This window comes from Rhinatrema bivittatum, chromosome 3, assembly GCF_901001135.1.
Source record: "Rhinatrema bivittatum chromosome 3, aRhiBiv1.1, whole genome shotgun sequence".
Lineage (NCBI taxonomy): Eukaryota > Metazoa > Chordata > Amphibia > Gymnophiona > Rhinatrematidae > Rhinatrema > Rhinatrema bivittatum.
The window spans coordinates 376,188,228-376,212,623 of NC_042617.1; the positions used below are offsets into that span (position 1 = coordinate 376,188,228).

The following is a 24,396-nucleotide window of genomic DNA, read 5'->3' on the forward strand; positions in this document are numbered from 1 at the left end:
ATCAACGTACACTAATGCTGCATGTCAGTAAAAGTGTATTTCAACGAAAATGGTATGTAATTTTCTTCCACCAGAATATCTTATTGTCTGATTAAACTGTTCCATTCAATTTTACTGTTTAATCCCGAGGGTTCCTCCGCACTGAGCTCAACACAGTAGCCCCTTCTGGGCTCAACAAAGATATTGAATGGTATCTGTTTTATTAACAATATTTAGAAGTGTCCGTCTACAGGTGTTTGTTCGCTGATTGCAATACCTCGCGAGAGTTGCCCTTCGCGCCTTTTTCGGCTCTTTAAATGTTTGTGCAGATCAGAGGGCGAGTGCGCTCCTGAGAAGACTTGAATGGGTATGTGTACCTTTAATTATATCACTTGTTTGGCAGTGTTTTCTCCTCTCCTCACTATTTTATTCTCTATTACATTACAGATATGAATAATTCCTTTGGGTCCCTCCCGATGCAGCCTCCGCGAAACACGGGACCGTGTCGGGGGACTTATAACACATACGTTTGCTATTACTTATATGGAGTTGCCGCATTAAATGATTGATGAACTTGACTCATGTTTAATAAATTTCTTATACTCAGTGAATGGGACTTTGAATCTTTACTTGCACTATTGACTTGCTGGATTTACTTACGTGCAAGGTGCTTCTGCAACATTTCCGGTAATTGAAATCTCCCATTATTATTGCATTGCCAAATTGGTTAGCTTCCCTGATTTCTCTAAGCATTTCATCATCTGTCTGACCATTTTGTCCAGGTGGACGGTAGTATACTCCTATCATTATACTCTTACCCAAACACATGGGATTTCTTCCCATAGAGATTCTACTGAGCATTTAGTCTCTTGTATGATCTTTATCCTATTGGACTCTATACCCTCCCGGACATAAAGTGTTACACCCCCACCAAAATTGATCTTCCTTATCATTGCGATATAATTTGTACCCTGATATAGCAATGTCCCATTGGTTATCCTCCTTCCACCAAGTCTCTGTGATGCCAATTATGTCAATTTCATCATTTGCTGCTATACACTCTAACTCTCCCATCTTATTTCTTAGACTTCTGGCATTGGCATACAGACATTTCAAAGTGTGGGTTTTTTTTTTTTGTATTAACAACCTGCTTTTCAGTTGTTAGGGATAATTCGTAAATCAATAGCTTTGGTGTTTTTTTACGTATAGGCATATGGACTATGTTTGCTTTTAATGGAACCTCTCTGTTGGGATGACCTAACTCTCCTGTTTCCTTAATATCCTTCAAGGATACATTTCTCCAAACCATGCAATGCTGAGTGACTGTCTGTTTTCCCCCTTGTTCTAGTTTAAAAGCTGCTGTGTCTCCTTTTTGAAAGTTAGTGCCAGCAGCTTGGTTCCACTCTGGTTAAGGTGGAGCCCATCCTTACGGAAAAGTCTCCCGTTTCCCCAGTTCCTAATAAAGCTGACTCCCTCTTCCCTGCACCATCATCTCCTCCACGCATTGAAACTCTGGAGCTCTGCCTGTCTCTGGGGACCTGCACGTGGAACTGGAATCATTTCAGAGAATGCCACCCTAGAGGTTCTGGATTTCAGCTTCCTACCTAAAATCCTAAATTTGGCTTCCAGAACCTCTCTCCCACATTTTCCTATGTCGTTGGTGCCCACATGTACCACGACAGCCGGCTCCTCCCCAGCACTGTCTATAATCCTATCTAGGTGACGCGTGAGGTCTGCCACCTTCGCACCAGGTAGGCATGTTACCAGGCGATCCTCACGTCCACCAGCCACCCAGCTATCTACATTTCTAATAATCGAATCACCAACTATGATGGCTGGCCTAACCCTTCCCTCCTGGGCAGTAGCCCTGGGAGACTTGTCCTGAGTACGCGAGGACAATGCATCACCTGGAGAGCAGGTCCTTGCTACAGGATCACTTCCTGCTACACCAGGGTGATGTTCTCCTACTTGAAGACCTTTCTGTGTTCTTTATAGTAGGCCAATATTAGAAGCCTTTCTGGTGCATAGTGCTGAGAGCCAGAGCCCAACAAGATTCGTGTTTCGAAAGAATCTTCCTTCAGGGGCTCAAAATGTGGCAATATGCCTGTCTATGCCATTATGTCCAAAGTCTCCCAATCAACAGAAAGGGCATCCATGGCATCCGATTATACTTATAAAGGTTTAAAAAAATTGTTTTCTTTTTGGTAATCTATTAAGTCCTGATGTATGTGGTTTTTGATTCATACATCGTTCTTACCACAGATTTATCAGTTTATTGGGTAATTTGTCATATATAGAAGCTCAGACAAAAAAATATCGAGGGGCTCATGAGGCAGCATTCGCGCATAGGAGCTCCCACACATAGTAATGACAGCAGACAAAGACTAGATGGTCCATCTAGTCTGCCCAGCAAGTTTCTTATGGTAGTAACTGCTGCCCCATGAAAGTTACCTCCCAAGCCTTATGTTAAGGCTAATAATATTTACAATCTAAACCAAGCAACTGTCAAACCCATTAGCAAATTGTTTTTACAGGGTGAGCAGACTTTAGATAATGCTGCTTGAATGTGCTTTGCGTTTTGGCTGAAGAAGCAGTCCAGTGCATTATCCGTACTGTTGACATATCAGTATCCCAGACCATAAATGTCAGGGCCTAGCATTGTCTGTCGTCTGAATCTAATTCCCCTTTTTTGTCCTTGCCATCAAAGCAGAGAGCGATGTTGCAGTTTGTAACAAACATCAGGCTAATTGGTTAAGGATAGTAATCCCCATGCCTTCTGTTAAGACTTGTAACTGCTGCTCTATACAGGTTACTTTCATGTACCTTTTTCTTCATGTCTGACCTTTAGTCTTTAAGGATCCAAAGTGGTTTTTCCTGGTTCTCATCCTATCTGACAAACCGAACAAAATAGTTTAACATTCAATTCTCAGCACTCTTCCTGCTTCTCTCTTTCTTCTGGTGTACCTCAAGGCTCAGTACTGTCAGCAGTATTGTTTATTATCTATCTAACCCTCTGTAGACTATTAGTGAGCCTTGGGGTGCACTATATATGCTGATATATAGTTCTTACCATTACAATCGTCCTCTCTCTCTCTGTCTTTCATCAATATACAAGCGGCTACACCAGAATAAATTATCACTCAACGTTGGCAAGATTGAGCTTATAATTCTCTATTTCCGCCATCTAACATTACCAGATAAAATTTAATAACCATGATATCATTACAAATGTACTTCATAACTTGGACGTTTTCATTGATCCCTCCTTATCTATGAATAATCATAATAAGACAGTCACCAGAGCTACTTTCTACAAGCTCTGCCTACTACACCACCTCAAACCTATACTGGAACCTCAAGATTTAAGGACAGTCGTTCAGTTGCTTCTCTCTTCCGGCATGGATTACTGTAATTCCTCATACATTGAACTCCCAGCATATGTCATACATTCACTTCAGATGATACAAAACTCTGCAACTCATCTTCTTACTAACACTTCCATCTGTGAACATATTACCCCATGCTCTTTTTCCCTACACTGGCTCCCTATTACATATCACATACAGTATAAAATTATAACCATGATTCACAGTCTACTTAATGTACCATCACTTGGATTAATACCACACTCAAGATTTATACACCTAGGAGGACTATTCAGCTTTCAAATCAGGGAGTACTTGAAATTTCCATCTCACACAGATGCTCATCTGGATGGGACATGCGAACACAACATTTTGGTTGCACGACCTAATTTATGGAATTCATTACCAGCTGAGTTATACTCTGTAAAGGAGCAGAAACTGTTTGAAAAGGCACTAAAGACATATTTTCCAGTTAGCTTACCTTATATGATTTTACTGATGTTTTAGTATGTAATGTTTGGTTTTTAAGAGGTAATGTCTGTTTGAACTATTATTGATGTGCTTTTGTACCCCGACCTGAACTATGAAAGGGCAGGTAACAAATATTTAAATAAATAAAATAGTGTTTATCCCATGCCCTTTTGAATGTTACTGTTTTTGTCCTCACTACCTGTTCTGGAAGGGAATTCCAGGCATCTACCACACTCTTTGTGAAGAAATATTTCCTGATGATTGTTCTAAGTCGTCCCTTCTGGAGTTTTATTTTATGACCCCTCGTTCTATAGTTTCCTTTCCAATGGAAAAGGTTTGAAGATTGTGCATCATTAAACCCTTTCAGGTATCTGAAGGTCTGTATCATATCTCCCCTGCACTTCCTCTCTTCCAGGGTGTACATATTTAGATCCTTTAGCCTCTCCTAATTCTTCTGATACAGACCCCACACCATTTTGACAATCTTTTCCTACCGTAGACCAGCTTATTCTCGCATGGAAAACTCATTTCCCTCCTGGGCAGAATATAAACCAATGACCTGAGCTTATAAAAGTATAGAACCTGACAGCAGATAAGGTCCATCTAGTTTGTCTTTCTTTTTTGTTCTAACACAATGCCTTCAACGCCAAACTTACAGGGTCATTCATCAAAATGCGTTATGGCATTAGCAAAGGCATTAGGGCCCTAAAGCCCGCAATAATGCCATAACGCATGCGATAAATTCGCAAATGCAAATTTTACAAATTTATTCAAAGGGGTGGGATTGGGGAGGGGTTTGGGCGGGATCAATGAAAATGAGGGGCATTATTGCATCCTGCGATCATATAATGTGCACACTCGTTCATGTTTAATGCCAGAAATAACTACACCTTTTTTTCCTGGCGTTAAACTGCGATATGCTTGAAATGCTATTTGCGATATTGCAAATTCTGTTTCGGGCATGGGGAGAGTGGGGTGGATTAAAGAGAGAGAGAGATCGCCTCTGGGGTGGCCCACATAGTAGTCAACTATTTATACCGTTATAGGAGAGCCAGCTAGTAACTTGAGGTGAGGTTTTGGTGGTGGTCTAGGGTTTTAGGGACAGTTTTACATGCAGAGTGAGATGTACGAACAGCACAGTAGACCTTGGTGAAGATTTGACGTGATTTGGAGTGAAGAAAGTCACACAAAGATGAGATTTCTACAATGTTCTTTCGCCCTAGCTGGCCCTCCTATAGCAGTATTAATAGTTGACTATTATTAAAGCCTTATAAAGAGTCTCTCTCTCGGGACTTCGCAACTTGTGAAGTGTAAATATCACGGGCACGATAAGGTGCGGTAACTCTTGAATTATCATGACTATGCCCCTTTTCCTTATCACAGGCGTAATCTATGCGATAATTATCGCTTTTTCAAGAATCTAGGCTTTAGATTGTAAGCCTTCTTTGTACAGGGAAATGCCTAATATACCATAATGTAACTTGCTTTGAGCTATTATTGAAAAGGCATAAGCTAAATATAAATAAATAAATGAGCACTGTTGATCACTCTTCACAGCTAGGGATTCTGTGTGCTTATTCCATGCTTTTGTTACTCTTTTGCTTCCTCAGAAGGCTCCGAGTTCTCCATTGAGTTGTGTATCCCCCCCCCCCCCCCCCCACACACACTTTTTAATTCTACACTAATCTAATTGCTCTTTTTGTTTATGTTCTCCTGTTCTGCCAATATTTAAATCCAGGAGTTGCAGAGAAACCTGGAGCTGAGTAACAGCAGTTTCCAGAGACATCTGCTCTCGGAGAGGAAGAAGGCGCATGAGATTTTGGAAGAAAATAAAACTCTGCAAGAAGAGCTCCAGAGATTAACCCAGAAGTTAAAGGTAAAATCGCCAAAGATGCAGGGCATGCATAATTCAGTACTTAATGTTACAGAACCAGTTGATTTGTTTTTAAGATTCTGTATTTAGTAGGGTATATATCTTTAAGAGGGATGTTAGGTTTATACATTGTCACTGTCAAAACCTATAATTGGTTTATAGCTTTAGAGAGACAGGAAACTTTTAACTGTTGGTTAAGGTGTTTCTATGCAGTTGAGGACCTAGACAAACACTAGTTGTAATCTAGAGGCTCAGAGATAGAAGGGAAAAATATTTTTAATGCTCACTAAAAGTCCTCCAGTTAGTGAAGTCACTAGACACTAAAGCATTATATATGCCTTGTGGTACAGAATTTATATTTTTGTTCTGTTTTTATTTTATAACTATTTAAATAAAAATGCAGTATATTTAGGTTAAATAAGAAGCAATCATTTTTTCACAGCAAAAAAACCCCAAAAACTTAAAATCACAAACAGAAGATGAGCAAACAGCCTGGTTAAACACTTTTTGGCCTTTGGGATCCAGAATATGTAATCTGTCTCTGGTCCAAGTAACTCTTGAAACACAAGCTTGAGAGTTGAACCAAAAAAAGAGAATTAAAAAATATATTTTTGGCTGGAAAATTTGCAGAAGCTCTGTCAGAGCTACTAACTAGCATTGTGTGCTCTGATATTTTTTAAAAATGGTCAGATCTTTTTCACAAAGAAAAATAAACGAATTTGTTAGCAATAGCTTGCAGGGTAACTATTGACTGTGTTTACTGACATTTCTCTCCTGATAAAATAACTCAATAGCATTTTTGCTCTTTGTAGTTTGCAACACTAATGGCTACTTTGTTTAGCTCATGATTAGGTTTGAAATAGTATAGGGTTTATGAAATTGCGTAACCCAATAATTCCAAAACTTGTCCTCGCATACCTCAGCTGGTCAGGATTTCAGGATATGCATGAAATTATTATAATCATAATTATTTATCCCAGGACAAGCAGGATGCTAGTCCTCACATATGGGTGACGTCAGTGACGGAGCCCTGAAGCGGGAAAGCTTTCTGTCAAAGTTTCTAGAAACTTTTGACTGGCCCTGTGAGGGCACTGAGCATGCCCAGCATGCTATGATATTCTCTGCCACAGGTGTCTCTCTTCAGTCTTCGTCTTTCCTCGCTGCAGTTAGCATCGCGGGATAGGAGCCATTGAGAATTTTTTCTCAATACTTTGTGACTGAAAAAGTCATATTATTAGATATTCTCTCTCACAATTTCTCTCAGAAGGTTTTCTTCTTCACCGGCTGGTGAGTACCTCGGTCTCAAATTTATTCTCCTCAGGAGAAAATTTTTTCTCATTTTTCGATATTTGCCTCGACGGCCGTCAACCGCAATATGGCTACCGGTTTTAAAAAATGTCCGGTATGCACCCGTAAAATGTCGCTTACTGATCCGCATCTCGAGTGCGTAATGTGTCTCGAAGAAAATCACGACTTAAAAAGTTGCCCGCAATGTGCCGAGATGACGCCGAAAACAAGAAAGTCTCGACTGGAAAAAATGGAACATTTGTTCCATCTTCAGTTAATGTCATCGAAATCGTCTCCGGCCGGAGCGAAACAGCGCTTTTTGCTTAAAAAATCCACTGCGGGACCGTCGGGAGATCACTCATTGTCTTCGTCCGCATCGACGAAATCCGTTGATCCGCAGAAACCGAAACATAGGCATCGACATCGACGGCCATTGACCGAATCCACGTCCCAGGATCCGTCGACGGCAAAGCGGCCATGCTCCGAGGAAACCTCGGTGTCTGGGCCTCATCCTCCGATCTCGACTTCTGATCCCCCGCAGGGCCCTGCAGCGGATCCAGCACCTCAGCCTTCGCCACCGCTTACAACTGCTCTGGTACCATCAGTTGTAACGCCGGAATTGTCTGATATCATCAGACAAGCGATATCTCAGGCTTTGAGGGAACAGCTAATTCCGACGGGCTCGTCAATGCCGATGCCGGCAACTTTGCCGATGCCGGTGTCCACAGTGACGCCGAGAACGCTAGAGGGAGTCGACTTCGACACCAAGAATAATAATCACGTCGATGTCGATATATGCGCAATTACCATCGACTACTCCCGTATCGATGCCCATGTTGCCGCCTCCATCGGGGAAAAGGCCACTCTCGACGTCGAGACAAACATCAATGCCATCGAGGCCAGCACCGATGGATGATGATGATGTCCATGACCTACCATCCTTCCAACGTCTACTTCAAAGATACCAGGATGTCATAGACACCTTGCCCAGAAAACCTGGAGAACATGTGTTTCCACCTGCTCCCACTGATGACCCATTACCAGGTCCATCAGGACTACATCTGCCACAAAGATCCACATCAAAGCAACCTTATACATAGGAAGAAGAGGATTCTTGGGATAGTCAAGATTCAGACTCCTCCTCTGAGGATTTCATGTCTGATCCCTCTCCTCCAGAATCAAGAAAGAAGTCCCCACCTGAAGACCTCTCTTTCTCAAACTTTATACAGGATATGGCAGACACTGTTCCCTTTAAGTTGGAAGCAGAACAGGACTCAAGACAACACACTTTAGAAGTCCTGCAATTTGTGGATCCCCCCCCAAACAAGTTTTGGCCATCCCAATTCACGAGGTGCTCTTAGACCTGCAACATCGTATCTGGGAGCATCCATCCACAGTTTCATCTGTAAACAAAAGGGTAGATTCAACTTACTTGGTACAATCAGCACCAGGATACCAAAAGGCACAACTACCACATCAATCCGTGGTAGTTGAATCTGCCCACAAAAAAATCAAAGAGAATCCGCCCTCACTCCTGCACTCCACCGGGCAAGGATCATCGCTTCCTAGATTCCTTGGGAAGGAAAATCTATCACTCTTCCATGCTAAATTCGAGAATCTCTGCATACCAACTGTACATGACACAGTATCAGAGAAATTTATGGAAGCAGATGGAGGAACTTACAAACTCTCTGCCTGAACAGCTTCAAGAACCTGCACAAGCCATAATACATAAAGGCCTGGAAGCAGGTAAACATGAAGTAAGAGCGGCCTATGACAGTTTCGACACTGCCTCCAGGACTGCAGCTGCAGGCATTGCTGCTCGACGATATGCATGGCTCAAGGCATCCGACCTCGGGCCTGAGGTTCAAGAAAAACTTGTTGACCTCCCATGCTTGGGAGACAACCTATTTGGAGAAAAGGTACAAGAGGCAGTACAACAACTGAAGGATCACACAGAGACATTACGTCAACTGTCCCAAATACCTCAGGATCCTTCCACACAGCCTCCTAGATGACTTCCCCGCAGAGAAACAAGGAGGCCTTACTACAGGCCACGCAGATACTACTCCCAAACATCTAGGGGTAGATCTACTAGGCCTCATCAGCAACGTGCCCAAACTAGACAACCCAGGGCACCTCGTACTCAACCTCCACCTCAGACAGGCCCTGCTTCTGGGTTTTGAGATACCGCCCAGAGAACAAGCCACTCCTTTAAACCCTCTCACACAACTTCCAGTGGGTGGAAGAGTGTCCCATTTTTACACTCACTGGAAAACAATAACAGACCAATGGGTGCTTTCTATAGTTGCTCAAGGATACAAACTAAATTTCCTGTCAATTCCACCAGAATTTCCACCGAGAGCCTTCCAACAACAACGGTCTCAACTAATTCCTCTACAAGCAGAATTATCCACCCTTCTGAAAATCAAGGCAATACAATTCGTGCCTCAATCTCAGAAGGGAAGAGGATTCTACTCCCGTTACTTCCTCATTCCAAAGAAGACAGGAGGCCTAAGGCCCATCCTAGACCTCAGAAATCTCAACAAATTTCTAAAAAAAGAAAAATTCAGGATTGTTTCCCTAGGTACCATGCTTCCTCTTCTTCAACAAGGAGATTGGCTTTGTTCTCTGGATCTTCAGGATGCTTATACTCACATCCCAATATACCCTCCTCATCGCAAGTACCTACGCTTCATAGTGGGTCATCAACACTTCCAATACAGAGTACTCCCTTTCGGACTCGCCTCTGCACCCAGAGTGTTCACAAAATGTCTAGCAGTCATAGCAGCACATCTACGCAAACAAGGTGCTCATGTCTTCCCATACCTAGACGACTGGCTCATCAGAAGTCCATCTCTACAGGGAGCTCTCGATTCTCTCAATCAAACAATTGCAACACTACATTCAGTGGGATTCCTGATCAATTATCAAAAATCCCATCTCACACCATTACAACTGCTTCAATTCATAGGAGCAGATTTGAACACCAACCTGGCAAGAGCTTTTCTACCAGAAGATCGTGCAGAAACAATCTCACTGCTAGCAACGTGGCTCAGCTCACCAGTTTCTAACCTTACTAGGCCACATGGCCTCTACAATTCACGTTACACCCATGGCATGTTTAGCCATGAGAATAACACAATGGACTTTAAGATCACAATGGATCCAAGCCATTCAACCACTCCATACTCAAATTCAAGTAACCCACCAACTACGTTCTTCTCTACTATGGTGGATGAACAAGGACAATTTGTGCAAGGGCCTACCTTTTCAACAACCAGTTCCACAAGTAACTGTAACTACAGATGCATCCACCTTGGGTTGGGGAGCTCATATACACAATCTCCAAACACAAGGAACTTGGACAAAGCTCGAAGCAACATATCAAATCAATTTTCTGGAACTTCGAGCTATACGTTATGCTCTACATGCCTTCAAAGACTGCCTTACACACAAGACTGTTCTGATCCAAACGGACAACACAGTAGCCATGTGGTACATCAACAAACAAGGAGGGACAGGCTCATACCTCCTTTGTCAAGAGGCAGCTCAGATATGGGGTTGGGCCCTGAAAAACCCCATGTTTCTCAAGGCCACTTATCTGGCAGGCATTCACAATGTAGTGGCAGACAGACTCAGTCGTCAATTCCAACCACACGAATGGTCCCTCGATCCCTTAGTAGTGACCAGGATATCAACGTTGGGGACAGCCAACAGTAGACCTCTTTGCATCATATCTGAATCACAAAGTGGACAACTACTGTTTCCTATACAGACTGAACAAAAAGCCAGCCAAGGACGCATTTGCTCGCCCTTGGAACTCAGGCCTACTCTATGCGTATCCTCCGATACGGCTCATCACCAAAACTCTAGTGAAGCTACAACAGGACAAGGGGACCATGATTCTCATAGCCCCGTATTGGCCTCGACAAGTATGGTTTCCCACTCTTCTAGACCTCTCAATCAGGGATCCAATTCGTCTGGGAGCAGCTCCCACTCTCATAACTCAGGATCAGGGTCGGTTGCGCCATCCCAACCTCCAATCCCTATCCCTGACAGCGTGGATGTTGAAAGCTTAATCTTACAACCACTCAATCTTTCATCCAATATATCTCAAGTGCTTATAGCTTCACGGAAACCTTCCACATGGAAGAACTATGCTTCCAAATGGAAGAGATACACTTTGTGGTGCAAGCAAAATGACATCAATCCTTTCACTTGCCCTACAAAGTCTTTACTAGACTACTTATACCATCTTTCAGAATCTGGTCTACAGACTTCATCTGTAAGAGTACATTTAAGTGCAATTTCAGCTTACCATAATCACGTAGCAGATGCACCTATCTCTACACAACCTCTTGTCAGCAGGTTTATGAGAGGTTTAATTCACCTAAAACCACCAATTAGACACCCAGTCACACAATGGGATCTTAATTTGGTTTTAACTAGACTCATGCGCTCTCCTTTTGAACCCATTGATTCCAGTGACTTAAAATTCCTTACATGGAAGACTATCTTCCTCATAGCCATTACATCAGCTAGAAGAGTTAGTGAGTTACAAGTACTTGTCACATATGAACCCTACACTAAGTTCTTACATGACAGAGTGGTTCTCCGTACTCATCCTAAATTCCTCCCCAAGATAGTCACGGAATTCCACTTAAACCAATCTATAGTTTTACCCACATTCTTTCCAAGGCCTCACTCTCATCAAGGGGAAAGGGCCTTGCATACCTTGGACTGTAAACGTGCTTTGTCCTTTTATCTCAGCCGCACTGCAGCCCACAGGAAATCCAATCAACTCTTTGTTTCCTATGACCCAAACAAACCAGGTAAACATGTGGGAAAACATACTGTATCAAATTGGCTAGCAGATTGCATACAATTTTGTTATGAACAAGCAGGCCTTCCTCTCCAAGGGCGAGTAAAAGCACACGCAGTAAGAGTAATCTCAACTTCAGTAGCACACTATCGTTCAGTGCCAATCATTGACATCTGTAAAGCAGCAACATAGAGTTCTCTTCACACCTTTGCAGCTCATTACTGTTTGGACAAAGAAGGAAGACAAGATTCAGCCTATGGACAATCTGTTTTAAAGAACTTGTTTCCAATTTAATCCCAACTCCTTCTACAACCAACCTGCTGTGATCTTCGGCTGACTTATTTCAACAACAATACTTCACTGTTGCCTCAATACAAAATGACTCAGCTTCTAGCTTGCTAATCACCCATATGTGAGGACTAGCATCCTGCTTGTCCTGGGATAAAGCAAAATTGCTTACCTTGTAATAGGTGTTATCCCAGGACAGCAGGATGTAGTCCTCACAGAACCCACCCGCCACCACGCGGAGTTGGGCCTCATACATTTTATTATTTTATTTTTGCTAACGCATTTGCTACATACGAGACTGAAGAGAGACACCTGTGGCAGAGAATATCATAGCATGCTGGGCATGCTCAGTGCCCTCACAGGGCCAGTCAAAAGTTTCTAGAAACTTTGACAGAAAGCTTTCCCACTTCAGGGCTCCGTCACTGACGTCACCCATATGTGAGGACTACATCCTGCTGTCCTGGGATAACATCTATTACAAGGTAAGCAATTTTGCTTTATTGAACTTAATATACCACATTTCTAAAACAATAGTGGCAATGCATGCAAATATATATCAGGCTTAATCATTTAGATATCCTAAAAACCTATCCATCTGAGAGAACTTGGACAGGGCTGGGAACCAAAGTGATACCTAAAAATGAGAGAATAGAGCAATGAATGAAAGAACCTCAACAATGAGACTTTTAGCTCATTATATTTGATTTTGGGGGAAAAAAATTGTAGTATTCCAGTGTTACTGCCCCTCATATGAGTCTTTTCTGCAGAAAACCAAATTCAAATGTGTTAAAGAAAAACTATTGTAAATTAAAGCAGCAAATTAATAATGAAAAAAGGAGATAGAGCACTCTTTAAACTAGACCGCCAGTCATGCAGGAGCACATGCTTCAGAGTGGGGTACCTTCAAAGATATTGTTCAAGCAGACCACAGCTTTCTAAAATTAGTCTTTAATGAAACAATCCCAACACTCTTTACGTTTTATTATAGACTCTCAACTTACCATGAAACCCTAGATTCAAGCAGTCTCCAAGTTTGCTCTCTACCACGTACTCCAGTTGTGCCATCTGTGACCTTTCCTAGATGATGTTTTTGCAACTATTGTCCAAACTTCAATAATTTCTCGTCTAGACTACCGTAGTAATACCCTCTACATCTGAATCCCCAATGCCCTAAATCGCTGTCTCATACAGAATGCAGCTGCCTATATGATAAGGAAGACAAATTTGAACATAATTCTCCTGTTCTAAAAACAATACTCTCACTTACGACTCACTGTCACCTTAAGTTTAAACTTCTAGTATGGCACCTATCTATCTACCTGCAAGGGCACTAACCCCTTACATACCCTCTCACCAGGTGCACTCAAACACAGATGCATCTAGTAGTGCCATCACTCAAAACTATGAGCTGCATCAGAACTAGGAAAAAAATACTTTTGCAGGCTCTGTCCCAACGCTATAGAAAGTCCTTTCACTCCATATCAGACATGCTCCAGATCTTTTATCCTTCAGAAAGCTTGTAAAGACCTTGGTTTTTTGTAGCAGCATTTGCTACTCACCAACTTATGACTTCTAAGAAATCTATATGTAACCTTAAACCAGCTCACAAGGTGTGCCAACTGTAGTCAATTTAAACCCCTGCAGTTAGCCCCCACAGTGCTGTGTACAGATCTTTTAGATGTTGAAGCTTTATGTAGCTCCTATATGTTAAATGTACATTCTTATCATGCATACAATTCCAGCATGCTAATTATCTTTTCTAGAGCCTTACTCTCTATCATATATCCTTAGTAGCCTCCGTTCCACTCTTATTATTTGTCTTTGTATTTTCCACCATTGTAACCCTATTAGTGTCTTCTAACAGGTATTGTCCCTACATATCTTGTAACATACCTTGATCTTTCTGACTGGAAAGGCATGAAACAAATGATGATGATGATTAAAACAGGGAAATTAGCGTATTGTGACACCTTATGGAAAAAGCTGGTAGCTGAATAGACATACAGTATGGGCCAGATTTTTAAAAGGCTACACGCGCTGGGCCTATTTTAAAAAGGCCCAGCGACACACGTAAAGCCCCGGGACACGTGTAAATCCTGGGTCTTGCAAAAAGGGGTGGGGCATGGGTGGTCTGAGGGTGGGGCCTGAAGCTCCAGGCACAGTTGCCATTTGCTGCTGTGCTTGGGATCGCGTGCTGGCAGTCGGCCGGCGCAACTTACTTCAGCCCCAGGGCTGAAATAAGTTTGGAAACAAAAAGAAAACAAAAACGGTAGGGGGGAAAGAGAGCGGGGGAGGGAAGGGAACGGGGGAAGGCAGCGCGGCTTGGTGCACGCAAGTTGCACAATTGTGCACCCCCTTGCGTGTGCCAACCCCGGATTTTATAACATGCGCGCGCCTGCGTGCACATGTTATAAAATCAGACATACATGTGTGCGCGCCGGGTAGCTCTCGCACATGTACGCCCGCGCGCAACCTTTTAAAATCTACTCCTATATGAATAATTATAAATTACTTGAACCAGTTGCTAATAGTAAGCAGGTTATGACTAGGACTGAAAATATATTTAGGTGTCCAAGGGAACTTTTTCAGTCATTTCTGCAGGTAAAACAGTGCTTTAGGTATGGAATGGGCTTTTGAAAAATTCCCTACCCTCTCTGCAAATAAAAGTATGCGCATAGTGCCAGCACATGCAAACTCTTTACACATAGAAAGGGGTTAATACATGTATAGTTATGGGCATATGCATCCGTGTGTAATTTCACTGAAAAATTAAATTGCACAAATTTATTTTCACAGTTTATAGCCCGCACAATCCTTAGTTCTTGGCAGATTACAAAGTACACACAAAAGTATCATAAACATAAAACCAATTATAAACCAACATAAAAACAGTACTAAAAATAAATACTATGGACATGTCTAGTCATAAAACTGGATAAAAAGTGCCACAAAGCTAAATTATCATGTCCAATCATAAAACTAAATAAGAGACCTCATCTTTACAAATGACAAATTCTCCTCAAACCCCTCTGTATCATACTCACCAATACCATGGTCGGACCACCACCTCATACACTGTCAAACAACACTCGACACAAACAACAAAGTAAAAAAAACCAATCCCTCCTTCAAATACAGACCACCATTCCCACTAGACCTACTACAACAAGAACTCGGAAAAACAATTAAGAAACATTGATCTATCAAATATCAACAAAGCCTTCCAATCATGGCTCCAAATTACAACAGAAATAGCTAATACCATAAACCCTGAAAGAACCAAGCGGACTGATAACAAAAGAAAAAACGAGAACCCATGGTTCAACAAGCAACTGAGAGAGACCAAAGCAACCCTAAGAAAAAAAGAAAAAGAATGGCGCAAAAATAAATTCCCACTAACACTAGCAAGATACCAAACACACTTAGCACACTATAAAAACATGATAAACAAAACCAGAATACTACAGCAATAAAATCCCAAACTACTCAAACAACCCAAAAACCCTATTCAACATAGTGAAAAACTTAACCTCAGACAGCAACAATAACAACTCACACCCAAACAAAAACTAAGCCATGAGCTAGCAAACTTCTTCAAAAACAAAATAATCAAAATTACAGAAAATATAAACAATCCCACAACCCACAGCATAAGTCTAACTAATAAAGACATAACAACATGGTCCACATTTGAACCTGTATCATCCAAGGAAACTGAGATTCTAATTAAAACTCTAAACCCTGCCTGCCATGAAATCGACAAAATACCAATTCGAACTTTAAAAGAAATATCACAAACCATTACACCAATCATAGCAACAATCATCAATAAATCACTAGAGGAAGGAGAAATATCAGACAGACTAAAAATGTCCACAGTCAAACCAATTATAAAAAAAAACCTAGATCCTACTGAACTAAACAACTACCGGCCCATCTCAAACTTACTCTTTCTAGCAAAATTAACTGAAAAGGTAGTACTCAAACAACTACATGAACACCTAAAACAAAATAACATCCTACACCCAACTCAACATGGCTTCCGAAAGCATTACAGCACGGAAACATTACTACTAACCCTATCTAACACAGTCTTAAAGAGGTTTTGATAAAGGCCAACAATACATACTAATTCTACTAGACCTATCCGTGGCCTTCGACACTGTCGAACATAAAAGCCTATTAGACAGACTACACGAAATTGGCCTAGCCGATAAAACTCTAAATTGGTTCACATCCTTCCTCCAAAACAGATCATTCCAGGTAAACATAAACAACATCATCTCAGAGTCAATTCCACTAGAAACCGGAGTGCCACAAGGATCAGCCTTAACTGCCATCATGTTTAATATATATCTCCTCCCACTTTGCCAATTACTCTCAAGTCTCGGCATCACCTACTTTATGTATGCCGATGACATCCAACTAATCGTTCCAGTAACAAACACTTTAGAAAATGCCCTTAAATTATCCGCTACATATCTCAATAACAGAAAAAATCTCCTAAATCAAATGAGACTCTGCCTTAACATGGACAAGACAAGAATGCATTCTGCTTGAAAGAAAAAACTCAGAAGAACACTCCAATACTATGATAATCAACAATACCATCATCAAACTAAGAGAAAATGTCAAAGATCTTGGTATATGGCTTGACCCAGAATTGCACCTCAAAAAACACATAGCCATGAAAATCAAAAAGGGTTTCAACAAATTATTAATCCTTAAACTGCTAAAGCCCCTCCTAAATCCACCAGATTTTAGAACCATACTTCAATCCCTGATCTTCACAAGCTTCGACTACTGCAATTCTTTACTATTAGGCCTACCTAAAACAATCACACGCCCACTTCAAATTTTACAAAGCGCCACTGCTAAAATACTCACCGGCCACAAAAAAACAGAACACATTACCCCAATCCTAAAAGAACTTCACTGGCTACCCGTCGAAAAACGAATAGAGTACAAAACCCTATCCATCCTACACAAATCAATATATAACAAAGAATTCAATTGCCTAGATAACATCATAAAAAAACTTAACCCACAACGAAACACCAGTTCAACAAATAAAGCCCTACTCGCCATCCCCCCAGTCACTTCTGCCAAACTCGCCACCATAAGACAGAGAGTAATCTCGATAGCTGGACCTCAGCTGTGGAATAACTTACCAGAAAACCTAAGGCTACAAAACTAAACTACTCAAAACATAGCTATTTCAACAAGCCTACAAAGATGGCACAACAACATTCTCAACCCGTCTAACACCAAGCACTTTTGAGGCCCCCGGGCAATTATAAGATAGAACCTACATATACTCTACTCCCTCAACTAGCCACGAAAGCATACTAATCATTCTCCCCCCCCCAAAACCCTAATCTGAGAATCATGTTACAATAACACTCCAAGCAACTCTTGTGAAAACCCATATTTATCCTCCCCAGATGGCAGAACTGCTATATTATATGACTACCCATGAAAACGTTAAGGTGTCATCCACAATTATAACTACTGTTTAATGTTACATTTTTGAAATTTTTTTCAATGTACAAACCTTTAATATTTTTGTTACAATTTTCAATGTACAAATCTCAAACGTTCGTGTTATTACTGTAAAACATTGTTATAACTGTAAACCGGCGGGAAGGCTAGATCCAAACTTTGGTATATAAAAGCTTACAAATAACTAAATGTCAAGGTTAAAAGCTTGTTTAAAATAAAAGGCCTTAACCTGTTTTCTAGAAGTCACATAGTACTGAATTTTTTGACCTCCTCTGGCAGACTTTCCACAATTGTGAACCAGCCTCCTAAAAAGTTCCCTCGTCTCATCAAGGTGAACTTGACATATCATTGGCACCTCTAATAAATTTTGGTCAGTTGATCTTAGTTTGCGGAGAGGCTTATATAGCTTTAATACCAAGCACCACACACACACATTGGAGTTTCTCTTTTTAAAGCACAAGGAATCATTGCAACAATTTTAAATTGAATTCTCCATTTTATCGACAACCAGTGCAACGTACACAGTGCCGGTGTGATATGGTCATGCAACCTGTTACCCGTCAATAGTGTCAAATAGGTGCAGGCCTGGGAGCATACTTTTTCTGATCCAGTTGTCAAAGAGAATGTTTTCCCATTTGAAAATTGATATTGTCTGTGGGTAAAAAGTATCCATAGACTTTGCACTTCTGCACATAGTTGGCAAGTTGTCCGCTATATGTAGAGTTTATTTTAGAAAAACATATCTCCCAAGTGGGCCATCTAACTTTTGCCAAGTTAAAAGTTGTTAGCAAATTGCATCAACATCTATTCAGAGCAGTGGTGCAGTCATTAGTGATTTTACATCTTGATTACCTAGGCCTTCTTTTTGAGACTCATGTGTAGCCTGCAGATAGCAGAAAATGCAGCAGCCAGAGCGATCTTTGACTACTTGAGATATCTTGGCTATGCTGTTGCTTTTAGCTTTACACTGGTTACCACATAAGCTGAATGCACAATCCTATGTCTGATTTTTGGACAATACGAAGCAAAGTCCAGCCTAGTTCAGTGAGAAATTAAATTGCGACTCTCTTGCTCACTGTTCATGATCTAGTCAGAGGGCTTTCTTGCAGATTCCATCATTTAAGGAGATTAGTAGAACCCATTGTAGAACTCATTCCTTCTTAGTAATTGGCTCCTCGCTCTGGAATAAATTGCCAGAAACTCTTAGACTAGAACCTTATCTGCTGTTTAGAAAACACTTTAAAACTTCCCTTTTCTCAAGGATATGAGTGAATTCCAAAGGATTTTTCAGTGAGCAGGAATATAAAAAGATATAAAATAAATAAAATATATTAGGACTGCAAAAAAGGAAAACTTGGTGTGTTTCCAAAAGGGGAAGAAAGAGTGTGCCTATTTTATAGAGTTGCTAGTATTTCTGTTGTAACCAAGTGCAATGATCAGACAGTTTCCTTTGAGTATGAACTGTAAATGATTGTCAATTGCTTCCTGGCCAGCTATATTAGGGCCTACAGACTACAGACTATTTTGTGTTTTAGTAAATTGATAAACAGGAAATTTGCAGTATTTGTTATTTGTTCATGTCTAGGAAAAAGAAAAAGAGCTTGATGCAAAAAATATATATGCTTTTCGCATGTCGAAGCCATCCCCCAAGAAAGGAACAGATGTCACACCTAGGAAAAAAGGTGACCCTTTAACTACTCTACTGCCAGATGTGGTTATTAATTCAATATCCAAAGAAGTTTTGTGGTTTTTACAATATTTGCAAGACAAAAAGACATTGTTTCCAGCAATGTTGTGGCAACTGCTGCAGAATTTGCCATTGCCTGTAGAATAATGGAAAACTAGCAACTCTCCTGCTACTTCTCACTGATTGCTTCATGTCCCCCAACTGCTTGTGACAATCATTACTGCAATATCTTGCTCTCTTCCCATCCAATTCCGGGGCATAGCACATTGTTGTATCCACCCATATCCCACCATCAAACTATTTCTCTCCCACCCCTTCTTTCTGGACTCTCTCACTATCCCTACCATTGGACACTCTCCTCCTTCTCTTACATTCCATCCCTTCACAAAGTCCACTACCCGCGCACTTTTCCAGAGTGCCATCACTTAGACTCTCACGCACCTGCCTGCTACTTGACTCCTTTACGGCCTCGCACACATTTGGCAGGATACCGCACCACGGAGTGTGGCTGGGATGAATTGAGAATGGGGAGGGATGCAAGAGGGGTGCAAAATGAGAGAGATAAAAGTGAGAAAGAGGAGCAAAATGAAAGTTAAAGTGGGTAAAAGAACAGAGGGGTGAGAGTGGAGAAGATAGGAGTGAGGGAAAGGATAGAATGGGGAGAGATGAAAAGTGAGAATGAATAGAGGATTGAAAGGGGTGAGGGAAAGGGGGTGAAAGAAGCAAGCAGTTCAATTAGAGAGGGAGAGGTGGGCAAGGTTTGAAAGACTGGCAAGGATGAGTAAGAGAGAAACGGGAGGAATAGATAAGGTGAGAGGAGCAAGGTTTGAAAGATTAGAGGAAGGGAGGCTGGGAGAGAGGTGAGATAACAAAGAAAAGGAGCTGGAGGCGAAAACAGGCTGGATTGAGAAAGTGTTACAACAGAAGAGTGAAATGGAAGAATAAAAAAAATGAATCAAAAAATGGAAAAGAGAATATGAAATGATTCAGATGTACACAACTGGTTGGAGAGAGAATTAAAAAAAAAATTAAAAACGATAGAATATCTATAAAACTACTAATTTGCATATGCTGTTATATTTTGATTTATGTAAATGAATTGCTGCATTATCTTGAAAACTGGCAGGCAATTTTCTAACCCCTGCTGCAGAATCTACTGAGGAGTTGCTGCAGGAGGCTAGGCCATGACCTAGACCAGTGGTCTCCAAACCTGTCCTGGAGGGCCACCAGCCAGTCGGGTTTTTGGGATATCCTCAATGAATATGCATGAGAGAAAGTTTGCATGCACTGCCTCCATAACATGCAAATTTTTCTCTCATGCATATTCATTGTGGATATCCCAAAAACCCGACTGGCTGGTGGCCCTCCAGGACAGGTTTGGGGACCACTGACCTAGACAAACCATTTATCAGTATTTTCAGCATAGCCAGGGCTTGCCATTAATGCATGTGGATGACCCATATGAAAGAAAGGCAATGGATCAGTCTTGACATGTTTATGACCAATCTGCGAGTACAAGAACCAAGTATCAAAGCACTTTTTTTTTTTTTTTTTTTTAAACTGCACAAAATGAGGATTTAAAAAGTATGTGAGACATTTTTTTCCCATAAACTGGTGTAAATTTGTGGCAATACAGCACTTTTCAGCAATGGTGTTCCTGTTTAAGAAAAATTATAGATCATAAACCACTGTAAGGAAAATTTCAGAAAGTAGAACTTGTGTTGTGAATGGATGTCTTGGAGTAAGTTTGTAACAGCCCGCACAAATTTACAGGCAACTTCAAGCGTAAATTTGCCTTGAAAATTATTTCCCCCAAATTCCTCCCCACACAATTACACCTGCTATTGCATACACAAATATTTTTTGAGAAAAATAATATGCATATTTCTGAAAATACAAAATGTAAGTGCAAAATCTTCCCCACCCTCTGGGAATCCCTCCGCTTAGTCCTGTTAAAATTATGTGAGAATAGAATATATGTATATCGGGTAGGCAATTTTATAACAGGTCATTTCTGCGGGTGAAGCACAGTTTTTACCTGCAAAAATAACTTTGAAAATGGTACTTTATACCTGCAGACTTTACACTAATTTTCAAAGCAAAAATATGTGCATGCTTTCAGTTTGAAAATAACACCAGGAAATGTGCCCCCACACATTTATACCTCTAACGTATGTGGGTACTTTTCCAAGGAAATTTGCATGCATACTTTTTAAATTAAAAAAGTGCATGTAAATGCTAAACCTGCCCAAACTATGTCTCCTGGTACACCCCTTTTATATGCAGGGGTACATGCATATGTTTACCCTTTTATCGAGCAGGCAGTTTTTACAAAAGGCCATTTTTGCAGGTAAAGCACACTTTTTTCTCCATGGACAAGGAGTATAAGTTCAGCCACACAAGTGAGGGTGAAATCAACTGTTAGTGCCGAGTCAGAAAAGTTCACTCAGAGCTCAGAAAGACCAAGAAATTCTTTCTGAGCATGCACAGACTTTCCTGTGCTGCCACCCACCATGGTAGTCACTGTAGTCTTTTTCTTTTCACTGAGGCAAACAGATGAGAAATTGCTCACTTATATTTTTCCTGCCACTCATATGTTTTTTTTAACCCTTTTTCATTGCTACAAATTCAAAACTCAGATTCAAAACTAGCTTCAAGAAATGTCCTAAATTCACTAAGAAGTCTTTTGACTGATTTCCCTGATTGTTGTGTGACTTCTTACAATGTGCAGAAATGGACTCATTGCTCTTACAGAAAAGCTGGGAGTTATACACTCTGACTTTTTAACGTCACCTTATTCTACTTATACAAACCGGAGAAAGTCATCCAATGTAAAAAGGGCAGACTCTTCTCATGCTAAGTCATGATATAACACAATTTCTGCTTAAGCACTATGCTTTCTTCTATAAAAAGGGAGGTAAGTCGTGTTTTTATGCTAAATGATATCAGTGCAGAGAAAGATAGAAGTAACTCTCAAACAGGAAGTTCTCCAAGGCAGGTGGTGCAGGAAAAAGATTGACGCTAGAGTTAACACCATCTACTAAGTCTCTCTTCAGCACAGACAATAAGCCAACCCCATCAACTATTAAGGGTACCAATGAATTTTCTTCAGCACTAAGCAATCCCAAATAATAGAAATACTTTTAGCAAAATCACCACCAAAACAGCAAGAGATTTCACCACTGAAATGCCAGTTCTGGTCCCAGAATAACAGTCCCTTTCTGGCAATTCCTGTCATGCTAACAGCAGCATTCATTTCTGAAAAGGTTGTGGGAAGACTTTGTACAAATTATTTTGCTAATGTGTCCCCATTTGGACCAATAACCTCACTAGAAACAATATCCAAGCAGTACAGAAAGATTTCCAGTGTTTGGGAAAGGAGATTAAACCCATGGTAAAGAATATTGCCTTTTCTGAAATATTGCCTGTTCATGGAAAGGGAAAAGATAAGCCAGATAGCAAATTTCAAAACATGTAAAGCAAGTGGATTTGGATATATTGGAGGCTGAGGTCGTATATGGAGCAGTAAAAAATTATACAATAAGGATGGCCTACATTTGACAGTTAATATCAACCCCCAGAGAAAATAATCATTCATAACATCTGGTAGAAAATTATTTCTATGAAAAATATGATGATTCATATTACTTGTTTGAATAACATTGTATATTAGTCATTTGGTATAAGAAATGACCATTTTAGTGATTAAGAGGTAGACCTATGTGTTTTGGATATTATCATGTGATACAATGTATTTTTGTGTGTGAATGGGGAGTTAATGAGTGTGATAGTTTTTAATGTGTATAGTTAATATTTTGTATTATGTTTTCTAATAACATTGAATAATGAGTATGTAAATGATTATTTTCTCTGGGGGTTGATATTAGGTATTAATGTAAGTGCACCTTCATTGTGATTACTACATTTGACAGTGGCAGGAAAGAAGATCCTAAATGAGAAATTCCAATCATACATTGTCAGGATTTAAAATAGCAGTGGCTATTCGCTAAGTCAACTTGATTAATAGCAGTTAATGGACTTCTCCATGAACTTATCCAAACCTTTTTTAAACCTAGCTCCACTAACTGCTTTTTATATATAGAAAGCATTTTTTCTTCTGTATGATCTGATCTTATTTGTTCTTTCCTCCTATTGTTCAAATAAACTTTTTTTTCCTAAGTACCTGAACCCATGATGTACTGAATCAAAGTTTGTGTGTGGCTATTTATGTAGGGAATAAGCTCCTGGGTTCAAGCCTCCAGGTATAATCTCAGTAATTGTGTGTGTTTATATTGAGTAAGCCCCTGAAGTAGTCCTGTGGGCACATAGGTGATAAGCCTCTCAGGTATCCCCCAGTGTAGACCTCAATGAGATTAGCCCCCCAGGTCAGAACCCCTGGGCATGAATGCAAGTGTGCACGGTCTGAACACAGAACAAATTTGGTGACCAGGTGTAAAGTTTTTATGAGCCTTTAATTTATATGCCTGTGTATTTCTTGATCTTTTAGTGTGAAGGGCACATTCGTTTATTTTGGGACTGTATAGTTTTTGTTAAGAACTTTTCTTGTAATCTGCAGAAAACAGGATAGAACAGAAGAAAATCAACTGTGTACAGAATATTGTGTGTATTTAACTTTAGCATCGTGTGGTCACAGAAGGTGTCATTTGTTAAGAATCAAAAGGACAGTAAGGGAGAATTAAAAGCAGAAACAAAGGGAAAGTACCTTTTGGAGATTGCAGCAGCATGTGGGAAGAACTCCTGGGATCCTAATGTCACAGCAGACTTAAAATCATTTGATGTAGAAAATAAGATTTCTGAGTATATCAATGCCACAATGCCCAAAAATAAGAATAAACCGAGCTCAGCCTTAATATTGCTGCTGTTAGATATTACAAGGGCTTGGTCACAACGTCTCAGAATTTTGACAGATAAACTGAAGCAAGAAAACTGTAATAGATTAATAGAAGTTATCTTCTGCCTAGTTGGCAGAAGATAGATAACGATATGGGGAACATGAGGCTGATTTACTTGAGAAACTAATAATTGCTAGCACCCAGAATAAGACTTTAAAGTCTGAAATTACCTGTTTAAATAAACAGTTACTAGATAAAGATGAAGA

The 24,396-nt window shown here is 40.5% G+C and overlaps 1 protein-coding gene and 1 long non-coding RNA gene across 7 annotated transcripts in view; one reads left to right on the plus strand and one right to left on the minus strand.

Annotated features, from left to right (window-relative positions):
• Positions 1 to 24,396, plus strand: part of LCA5 (lebercilin LCA5) — a 212,250-nt gene that overhangs the window by 100,356 nt on the left and 87,498 nt on the right. For all 6 annotated transcript variants that reach the window (XM_029595558.1, XM_029595559.1, XM_029595562.1 and 3 more), the window contains 2 exons: positions 5,554 to 5,691; positions 19,176 to 19,272. In XM_029595558.1, coding sequence (XP_029451418.1) covers positions 5,554 to 5,691; positions 19,176 to 19,272 — 235 coding nt within the window. The remainder of the gene's footprint in view (positions 1 to 5,553; positions 5,692 to 19,175; positions 19,273 to 24,396) is intronic.
• The window catches only part of LOC115087879, a 147,047-nt gene that overhangs the window by 426 nt on the left and 122,225 nt on the right, over positions 1 to 24,396 (minus strand). The gene's annotated exons all lie outside the window — the stretch shown is intronic.